The 11,876-nt window shown below is 33.5% G+C and overlaps 1 protein-coding gene across 1 annotated transcript in view; it reads left to right on the forward strand.

The window, feature by feature from the left end:
- The window catches only part of LOC145279600 (jumonji C domain-containing protein 5-like), a 44,468-nt gene extending 35,138 nt beyond the window's left edge, over positions 1–9,330 (forward strand). The window contains exons 8-9 of the mRNA XM_080130765.1: positions 2,650–2,772; positions 9,029–9,330. Coding sequence (XP_079986891.1) covers positions 2,650–2,772; positions 9,029–9,187 — 282 coding nt within the window. The 3' untranslated portion in view covers positions 9,188–9,330. The remainder of the gene's footprint in view (positions 1–2,649; positions 2,773–9,028) is intronic.
- The last annotated feature ends 2,546 nt before the right edge of the window (positions 9,331–11,876 follow it).

Raw genomic sequence — 11,876 nt, forward strand, 5'->3', positions numbered from 1 at the left:
CCTTGCCACCCAAATTCCAGTGTGAAGACCAATTGTAGCTGCCAACGAGAAATCAATGGTAAGCGGCTGTTGCGATAATGCAAATTCTTTTATAAAGGTTATCAAAAGAAGTGGAGAGTACTAGAAATCTAGGGAGACTTGCTGTCACTTAGACTTCAGAGAACACCACAAGTTGTTCTCAAAGAGCAACCTTTGATGATAGTTTGTGTGAGTAATTCTAGTGAGTAAATAATAAAATTTGTAGTATCGGCATAAACTGGTATCACACCATGTATTCAAAAAGGGTTGAGGAGGATGGAAAGGCCAAGGAGAGAGTGTGAAGAGGACTGAGACTTTGGGGAGACTAATAGCCACTGAAATTCCAGTAAAAACAAATGATCATTGCCGCTAAACCTCAATGGCAAACGACTGTTATGATGATTCATTTGAATGCAAAGAGGACTGTGACCTTGGAGAGGGGGGCTTATTGCAAACCAAATGCCAATGGAGACTGATGGTCATTGCCAGTAAGAAGGCAATGGTAAACAACTGTTACAATAATGCAAATACATTTGCAAAGGTTGTTGACAGAGGTGGAGAGTACTCGAAATCTGGAGAGACTTGTTGTCACACAGACTCCAGAGGACACAACCGGTTGTTGTCAGTGAGCAATCTCTGATAATAACCTATGTGAGAACTCCTAGTGAGTGAAATAATAATAATACTCAAACCCAGGAAAACAGTAAATGTAGACTCTGTGGGCAAAGAGAGGAAACAATAAATCACATAAGCAAATGCAGCAAACTAGCCCCCCAAAAATACAAGAATAAATATGGCTGCATGGAAAAAACTTTACATTGGGAACTATGCAAATGATTACATTTGAAACATACAGACAAATGGTCAAGACACAAATGGATACAAAAATCACAAAATCCTCAACGACATGTATATACAAACAAACTCATAGAAGTAAGGAGACTGGATGTCATAAAAGTTAACAAGATGGAAGAATTTGCCAAATTGTAGATTTTGCTGTGCCAGCAGCCACAGGATTAAGATCAAAGAGACAAGAAAACAAAGCAAATAGATGAAACTTGCAACAGAATTGAATTATGGAATATGAATAAAGTCAATATGATACCAATTAATACAATTATAGGAGCACTTAGAATATCCATGTAAAACCTGAAAAGAAAGACTGGTAGAAATTGGAATCAAACAGAAGACTGAGATTATGTAATTGACGGCAATGATAAAACTGGTTAAAATCTTAATGAAAATTCTTGAATCTAGAGACGAATCAATAAAAAAATACAATCAATATAAAATACTAACACTAATCAGCCACATGGAAATTACAACAGAAATAAAACAAAAACATGAAAGAAACACCAGGTGAACTCGAGGTAATTGCAAAAAATCCTATAAAATTTCCTCCCTCCTGCAATTTTAAGGACATCTGTGTCTGAGATTGGGCAGGGCCTAAAAGCAGTACAGATAGTTTTGTTTCCGATTTTACCATCTTGTTAAGCTCGTTTGTTGCCTGAATTAACTACTGATCTTCCTCTTTGAAATATAACCATCATTCGAAATACAGTAAGGTTTTATATCTGACAACTGGAGATTGATTTAGAATAGTCATAAGTGACTTGTTTTTCTCACTAAGAAATGTCTTTGTTAAATGATTTGGTTATACACTGACCAATCAACTTACAGGGCATATTTATTTTATCAGTTCCAAGGAAGTATTTCAGAACACTTCCATTTTTTTTCACTCGAATTAAGAAAACACACAATGGTGGCATTTCGTGCAAAAAAAATGTTAACCACACAATCAGCACATGTGACCCGCATTTATTACCTCTCATGGAAGTCTATTTGAAAGTCCAGGGATTCTGATCGAGAAAGCAGCTCTCCTTTGGTTCAATCAAAAACAGCAGTGAAACAGTTTCTTGCAATGTCCGTGTCAACCTCCTTCTGGCTTAGAAGTGAATAATAAGTCTTGAAGTATATCAAAATAACTATTGATGCGATTGTAAGCCAAAACCAGATCACTGCATAATCATTGGTGCTCAAGGAAGAAATGGTGAAGTTTTTGGAGTCAACTTTTATAAGGCAGATCTGACAGACCCTGCACCATTCAAGTAGCCAGTCTTTGAACTCTATTCAGCTGCTGTATCCATTTTCTTTCATGTACTTTTTTATTTACACAGGAGTCACCACTTATCAAGGCCTGAAGGCCACTTAAGGATAAAGGTTAATGAGTATACGGTAGTCAATGGAACAATGTCATAGTAATTGTTAGTAGTGGCAATTCAGTAAATTGGATTACTTAAGGGGTAGGCTATCAAGAATTTGTTTACGTTAGACTTGAGAATGGCCATAGTGTAGTCAGCTGAAAAACAGGTAAACGGAATAGAGTTCTGCAGGCGTGCAGTTCTAAGAAATCCACATTTACGTTTAGGCACAGATAAAGAGTGGGAGAAATTATTAATAGTAGTTTCAGCTAGACGAGTGTTTTTCATAAAAGTTTGGCGAGGGGGGACCATGGATTGGAACTCAGTCAAGCACTTGCCATGAAAATAACAATAGGGCAGAAATAGGCCTGCAATGTTTCTTCTATGTTTGTTTGAATAGAGAATAATATTTGTCTGTTTTTATTTGCAGCAACTTGTCAACACGAGATTCAGCACTGAAAGTCTGCGGAAGATACTTTTTCATTTGCTTGGAAGCAAAGAGAAACTTAATTACCATAAATTTAACCATTTCTATGAACAAGCCTTAAAACTGGTAAGCATTGCATATGGTATACTCGTTTTTTATAGTAAAAGGATACTGAAAGATACCAAAGCACTTATTGGTTAGGCAGCATCATGTGTTGGAAACGGAGTTAAGTTGGTGTCCAGAAGTGGTGGTGATGGTCTAGTGGTCAACCATGATGAGACATTTACATTAAAGTGTAACAATGTAATTACATTTTAACATTTTGGGTTATTTGGGGGTATTTACATTAAAGTGTAACAATATAATTACATTTTAACATTTTGGGTTATTTGGGGGTATTTACATTAAAGTGTAACAATATAATTACATTTTAACATTTTGGGTTATTTGGGGGTATTTACATTAAAGTGTAACAATATAATTACATTTTAACATTTTGGGTTATTTGGGGGTATTTACATTAAAGTGTAACAATGTAATTATATTTTAACATTTTGGGTTATTTGGGGGTATTTACATTAAAGTGTAACAATATAATTACATTTTAACATTTTGAGTTATTTGGGGGTATTTACATTAAAGTGTAACAATATTACATTTTAACATTTTGGGTTATTTGGGGGTATTTACATTAAAGTGTGACAATGTAATTACATTTTAACATTTTGGGTTATTTGGGGGTATTTACATTAAAGTGTAACAATATAATTACATTTTAACATTTTGGGTTATTTGGGGGTATTTACATTAAAGTGTAACAATGTAATTATATTTTAACATTTTGGGTTATTTGGGGGTATTTACATTAAAGTGTAACAATATAATTACATTTTAACATTTTGAGTTATTTGGGGGTATTTACATTAAAGTGTAACAATATAATTACATTTTAACATTTTGGGTTATTTGGGGGTATTTACATTAAAGTGTGACAATGTAATTACATTTTAACATTTTGGGTTATTTGGGGGTATTTACATTAAAGTGTAACAATATAATTACATTTTAACATTTTTTGTTATTTGGGGGTATTTATATTAAAGTGTAACAATATAATTACATTTTAACATTTTTTGTTATTTGGGGGTATTTACATTAAAGTGTAACAATATAATTACATTTTAACATTTTGGGTTATTTGGGGGTATTTACATTAAAGTGTAACAATATAATTACATTTTAACATTTTGGGTTATTTGGGGGTATTTACATTAAAGTGTAACAATATAATTACATTTTAACATTTTTTGTTATTTGGGGGTATTTACATTAAAGTGTAACAATATAATTACATTTTAACATTTTGGGTTATTTGGGGGTATTTACATTAAAGTGTAACAATATAATTACATTTTAACATTTTGGGTTATTTGGGAGTATTTACATTAAAGTGTAACAATGTAACTACATTTTAACATTTTGGGTTATTTGGGAGTATTTACATTAAAGTGTAACAATATAATTACATTTTAACATTTTGGGTTATTTGGGGGTATTTACATTAAAGTGTAACAATGTAATTACATTTTAACACAGACCTAACGTTGTGCACAAAAGTTTTGCAAAGAAACAAAGGAAAGAAATTTGGTTTTTTTACTTGAAATAAGATTTATTCATGGTACATTCCAAACTATGCCTGCATCTTGGTTTTAAAAGCCTCTTCGTGTGGCATGTGGTTAACAAAACTGTGTCGAACACATGTATTTTCTCCTCACACAGTCGCCCAACCATTTTTTTGTTCAAAGTTAGGATTGCATCTTGTTTACAAGTTCCTCTCGCATTCACATGTGCCTCATTCTTGCCACCCACGTGGTTCCTTTTTCCTCTGCTGTGACATCACCTCGTGCACTAGCTTGGTCATTTGCATATGTGTCATGTCGTTGCTGCTACATATGCGTCACAGTTCTGTTACTCGTTTGTCAAAGCACATTTCTTATATCATTCTTTTAGTTTGTTATATTTTGTTTGAAATTTTTTTAAAAATGCCTTTTTTGTTTATGTTTTAAATATTTTAGAGGTCTGTTATGTTTAGTTTGAAAATAGAATAATTTTTTATTCAGCACAATCACGTTGACATGCTGGTTCTCATCATATTATCAAAGTTAAACAATGATGAGCCTAGCCAGTAACAGATGGGTGATAATTTGGGAAGACTAGGCGCTGTATGTACCACGTAAGTCGTAAAAATTTCCAGGTTGGTATCTGGAGCCCCGTTTAACCACAGCCACCGAGATATAGGAGGCCTGTTAACTGAAAAATGCCTGTAGGTAAGATTTGTCGAACTGTTACTGTTGATACTATATGATGGCATTTTAAAAAAGAGCATTAAAACATGTTAAAAAAGAAAGCTACCCAATTCGATTAATAATGAAACTGAACTTTATTAATATAAAATATAAATATTATCTATGTAAAATTACGTCATTTTAAAGCAATATACAATCTAATACTGATAAAACTGAATTATAAATATAAGGAACAAACAATTAAAGAAACAAAACATAAACAATTCTTGGTCTTCAGGGCAAGATCACAGTGTATTAGTATCTGTTCTGATGCTACAATTCACCTTTTCTGTCCTCGGCCGGTGGAGGAGAAATCCTTCATGACGGAGACAATTTTTATTTTTGTTCCTATCCAGAGTGCCCTTTATTGGGGAGTTGGATTTTCCCCAAAAGACTATATGTTGAAATATTTAAATAATTATTACTTTTAATACAGAAATTACATTTAAAGTTTTGGTTTTCTAAGTTCTTCTATCTTCATTTTTTCCCATGTTTTTCATCAAAATGTGTAACGTATTTTCATCAGTTATATGGTTAGGAATCCTATACTACGCTATAGTTTAATTTTCATATCAGTACAGAATACATGAATACGGAAATGAAGTTCACATAACTATTAAAAGACAATCATGCTATAATGTGAATATTGGTGAAAATTAGGAAAATATAGTAAACATGTACGATATTAAATCAGGATGGTGGTGAATTTGGGAGGGGACATTATTATTATTATTATTATTATTATTATTATTATTATTATTATTATTATTATTATTTCACTCATTAGGAGTTGTCTCACAGGCCATCATCAGTGATCAGTCACTGGCAGTAAGCTGTGGTATTTGCTGGCGACCGCGTCACAAGTCTCCTCAGATTTCCAAGGTTCTCCACCTCTTGACCACTCGTACAGATGATTGCACGTTATGACAGCAGCCGTTTGCCATTGATTTCTCTTTGGCATCAGCCATTGGTGTTTCCTGGGGTTTGGGTGACAAAATACCCCCCCCGGTACCAAATTTGAACTGCACACTTCCAGTGGAGATCTGGTTAGTACTCTCCCACCTCAGTCTTTCCATCCTCCCTGACCCTTCACAACTAGTTGATGTGCTGCCAGTCGATGTCATCTACACCAGTTTTTTTTATTACATTCTTATTATAATAATAATAATAATAATAATAATAATAATAATAATAATAATAATAATAATAATGGTGCTTGTGCAGTGTACACACCATGCTATATTTTAGATAGTAGTTCCAAGTTAAATTAAATTTTATTGGTATATGTTTTTTCATTAAATTGTTAGGTGAAAGTGTGGAATAGTTAGAAAGCTCCTCCCCCTGTTAAGAATGGCTTTCTAAATAATAACGTTATTTCAGCAGGGCACGTACAACATCTACTCGTACTTCACCGGGAACTTGGACCCTGCATAAACCGGTGTTTTATTTAATGATTGCTCTCTGTAAGCGCATGCGCAAAAGTCTTTCTTTGGTTTATTTAATCATGAAAACTTTTTTATAAGTACTATTTGAGGCGAAAACGGGGGGAACATTATTTGAATATGAATGAAAAAATAATTTAACAACAAAATAAAAATCTTTAGTGGAGAAAATAATAAAAAAATTAAAATGAAATAAAATAAAAACAAGCACGAAATAAAAGTATGAATCCAATTTACTCCCAAAAAACGGAAAAAAATTCAAAAAAATAAATACATGCACGAATAAAAATAAAAAGTCTGAGAGATATATGAAGAAAGTGAAAGAAAACGCTTTCAGGGAGCAATCAGTGAATAAAAACACTGTTTACATCCACGTTCCCTTTGAAGTACCCATTTATTTATAAGATAAAACACAAGAAAATATGTTAACTAAAATTTAATGTACTCTTTATTTTTAGTTCATATCAAAATTTTAATTAAAACTGATGAATTAATGAATTTTTAAGATGAATTTGTTGTTTATGTCTCAATAGAGAACATAGAATTTCCTATTTCAGTCATGTAAATTATTTATAGATAAAATGTTATAAAACAAACGAACTTTTAAATTTTAGATTTTAAAGTTTCAAATATATTTCAAAGAAATAAATTACACCCGGTGTTAAAATATTGAATTCATCGATATCGTTCTGGTTAAATACAAAAAAAAAAAACTGTTGTAAAAAATGCTTCTAACTCTTTCAAATATTTGAAAATATTCAATGAAAAGTTTTATTTATTATTAAAAGAACTGACTGAAAAATATTCCCATATAAAAATTGTTTGTTTTGCAGTTTAAAACAAATAATAAAATGAAATATTTGATTTTCTTCGATAGACATGTAAGAAAATTTCCAAAACAGGTTCACTTACTGTTATAATTTGTTAGATTAAAATTATCCCAATGTGCAATTATATAATTATTCAAATGAAGAATTGTTCTTTCTCTTTAGAAAAAAAAAGCATTTTAATTACCATAAGCGGCAACGAAAAATAATTTTATGGCTATTAGCATGTAAGGGGCAACGAAAAATATTTGTTATGGCTATTAGCATGGTCACGTGGTTGAACACAAGAAACTTTAGGCACCGTATACCTACATGATGATCTGGTAATGACGTCACGCTGCCATGTTCATTGGCCTGTACTTACTCTCGGCAGCCTCGGTTTAACTCACTGGGGGAGATGCACTCCCAAGTCAAGACGGAAAGCAACAAGAAACTACCGTCTTTACTTGTCTTCCCCTGATTACCATAACTCTAGAATTTGGAGAGCCGTAGTCGCCGACGCTATAAAACAAAAGGCAGCATCTGTGAAGAAGAAGATGATGATGATGATGATGATGATGATGATGATGATGATGATGATGATGATGATGTTTGTAACAACATTTTTTTTTGTAGATGCCTAGATTGAATGTTAAGAATAAATCTGTTCTTATTTGCTTTTACCTTTCGTGAATAAAATGGCAAGCGAGATATTTATTCGCATTACATTTAAATTTCTGCATTTAGTCAGGGAAGCAGAAAAGATGGAGAGAATTCTAAAGATTAGTAATTCGAGGGAAGAAACTATTACAGTAGAAAGCTTTCTAACATCTAGGGATTTCTACACTGAAGGGGAGGGATTTTGCTGTTTGTTGAGTTACATTCAGAAAGTACAAGTGCTACAAAGTTTTCAGAGCACATTTTATTTAGCATTTTTTGAGTTTGTTACATTTTGTTTGAAATAAAAAATTTTGCCTTTTACTTTTATGTTTGAAATATTGTTTTTGAAGGTTGGTTAACTTTTAGTTTTCAAATAAGTTATTTTTTATTGATGTTTCCAAATTTTTGAGATGAGGATTGGTTATTCATATTGGATTCATCAGATTACTGTTCTCATCTTGAGTGTCATTTTTACAACGTTTCAGTCGATGTAACCTCCGATTTTCTTCAAGTGTGTCTTGCTGAACTCTGGAATGTTGCTGTCGAACTTGGAATTTGGACGGAATTTCAAACGGAACCTCTTTATTTACTTCATAGGGGTAGCATGCTCTTGTTTCGTCAGCCATGACTGGATAGAAGTCCTAAGTAATTTGCAATTGTATTTTTCAGTCACCCACACTGGGAACTGAACCTTCAACCTTCATGTGAATATCACATTTACAATTGATTTTTCCAAGTACTCTAACCACTGCACCACATGACCTCTATCCAGTCATGACTGATGAAATAAAAGCATGCTATGAAGTAAATAAAGCGTTCCATTTGAAATTCCGTCCAAATTCCCAAGTTCAACAGAAACATTCACGAGTTCGACAAGATACACTTGAAGAAGGTTGGAAGTTACATAGACCGAAACGTCGTGAAAATGACATTCAATATGAGAAGAGTAGTTTGATGAATCCAATATGAATAACCAATCCACATCTCAAAAATACTTATTTTTTATTATTTTTTTTTTTTGTAAATGCTCAGATAAAATCTTAAAACTGAGTCTGTTCTTATTTGTTATCTTTTGCAAATAAAATGGCTGGTAAATTTTAAATTACCGTATTTTTCCCATTATGATTAGGTTCCTGAACGATTACCGAGCTTGGAGGTGTTTCATCGAATGGCTTCCAAACACCAGGATTTCATGAGCAGAAAGGATATTGAAAAACTGACTGAAGAGAAATTGGAATCTGCGGCAAAGGCTTTCAACTTGCAACATCTTAAGAAACAAGAACTCTAAGATAAACTGGAAGAGAAAATGGATTATGTGTGTGTTTGAATAATAATGAAAGTGGAAATCTATGAATGTATTTTTTTTATTTGTTTGTGTGTGTGTGTGTGTGTGTGTGTGTGTGTGTGTGTGTGTGTGTGTGTGTGTGTGTGTGTGTGTGTGTGTGTTTCATACATTGAAGCTTAAGTATGAATGTATAAGTGTAAAAAACGGACGAATGTAATGAAAGTGACCGATTTAAATGTCAATGTTTACATATATTACATCTCATGCATACATATATATTTTATAACTATGAAATATATAAAAATATATCTAAATTAAAAGGGAAAAGTAGTTTGCTTGAAGCATTGTTGGTAAATAAAATATAAATATATTAGAAGGTTATAGCAATGTGGGATACCAGTGTGAGACATGATGTGGAAAATGAACAAATATAGGCAAACAGGTGGAAATCTTGTAGAATAGTGAAATACCGTACATCTATTTATTTTATATATGGCATAATCAAATCAACACATCATTTCCTGCTGGATCACTGAACTTAAGCAACATTGAGCCTGGTTAGTATCAAATGGGTAACCATTTGGGACTTCCAGGTGCTGTATGTGTTCTCCGCTTATCTCGGTATTGTTTCCAGTCGTCCTGGATTTCTCCTTACCACTGGATCAAAATAGTGCCAATTCAGGAGAGGTGTGATTAGGGATTGCGCAATCCTTGCCTCACAATTACATGCGCAGCTGCCCCTACAGGGGGTATCCTTTGTCTTTCAAGACTAAATGGAGGCATCGATTTATTTTTCAAAGTCACATATAACATCACATATAAAATCAGTAAATGGGGAATAAACTGTTTTTTGGGACCAGGATGGTTGGTGTCTTTGATATTTCGGGATAACATCCCTTTGTCAAAAAGAAATAAGGTGAAAAAAACGCCATGTTAATGTAACAGGAAGATGAGTTGAAACTACCATGCAGAAAACAGTCAAATTAATAATGATGGGTTTTAGGTTCTAATCAAATTTGGTGTGTGATAATATATAATATTTTACTTTATTAATTTATCAGTGCTTTATTTTTACTTTTTTTTTTCCATTTATTTATTTACTTGTTTACTTTTTCTTTTTATTTTCACCTGTTTGTCTATTTTTGTTCATTTTCCACATCACTTCTCACACCGGTAACCCACATTGCTACAGCCTCATAATGCACTTATATCTAAATTATTTTATGTCACATTTTCAAAGTAGATATATTTTATTCAATGTTCTAGAAACATAAATTTCACCAAAAACAAGTTCACAAACATATTACTTTATCATTTAAATAATCCTTGCTACGAATGTTTTAGAAATATAATAATTAAAACAGATTCCTCTAACCTTTGATCCATTCAACTCAGGAATTTTATTCATACAGGGTAGACTGATAAAGTTGTCACTCTGAAGAAAACAACACTACAACTTCATTTTAAAACTTTTATTGAAAAAATCAATTCAGGTAACTTGATTATGTGGTAGAGCTGACATCTATTCAATGTAACTGCTTCAGCCTCAATCACCGCCTCGATACTAGTCTGGAACAGGGAGCATGCCTTTTTCACAAGCACCGACGGGAGCTTGGTGAATACTCGGCGAATACCGGTGATCAGGCTGGCTTTAGTGTTGTGGGAGGTCATGTTGGTGATGTTCTTGACATATGACCTAACAAAGTAGTCCAGCGGGTTATGGTCAGGGGAGGAGAGGGGGGCCAGTGAAAGAAGTGTACAAAGTCAGAGCACTCCTTCTGAAGCCACATTTGGGTCTCTTTGGACTTGTGGACCAACGCCAAGTCCTGCTGCCACACCCAAAGTCTGCCAGCGGCCACTTAATTGCACCAGGGGATCACTACACTCTTCAGCACATCCAGGTACACTTTCGTGTTGACTTTCAAGCTGACTTCAAAGATGTGAGGTGGCATGATGTGGCCCTCACTTGAAACCACAGCAAAGACGATAAAGATGGCTGGAAACTTTGTTTTCACCACTCTGTGCATGTCCCTGTTATTTGTGGCAATCCAGTGGTGCATTTTGAGGGTGCTGGCAATGGTCCTGATGACATGAGAGCATGGGTTGTACAGTGGTGTATCTCTGATCTCGCTTGTTGAACATTGTGTCATTTTCAGCCATGATAGAAGGCTTCTATCGCTGTTGGGATTTGTACACTGGCGAACTAGTAGATGGTTTTCATCAAGCGGAAATGGAATCATGTCGTTATTTCCAGTTTTATCGTTCCACCCTGTATAATTTACAAGCTGATTGTGTCCTGCTAATTTTTTATAATCAATCGTAAGAAAAGGTCTGTCCAGTGTTGACGATCTGACTTGAATATTATGTCATCTTACCTTCAAATATAACGAGCATCTATATACATACGATGTTTCTTTTAAAAGTAAAGCTTCCTATTTTTTCTTCTTTGCTCTTAACACAAAAAGTTGAAGAGCTACCAAGACGGGAGTGGTGCCATTAAAATGAGCAACCTTTTATACTTTAGTTTTCTACGTAGCCAACATCATTCTCACTTTTTCTAGCAAAAAACAATGGCTGAGCATGGGCATCCGGAGCACACTTTGTCATATGAGGGTTTTTCCAAAAGTAAAATTTCTAATTTTTTTGTTTGTTTTTAACTAAAAACTTAAAGAGCTATGAAGTCGGGAGTGGT

The sequence above is a fragment of the Euprymna scolopes genome, chromosome 7 (genome assembly GCF_053919585.1).
Source record: "Euprymna scolopes isolate OS-2025 chromosome 7, ASM5391958v1, whole genome shotgun sequence".
NCBI lineage: Eukaryota > Metazoa > Mollusca > Cephalopoda > Sepiida > Sepiolidae > Euprymna > Euprymna scolopes.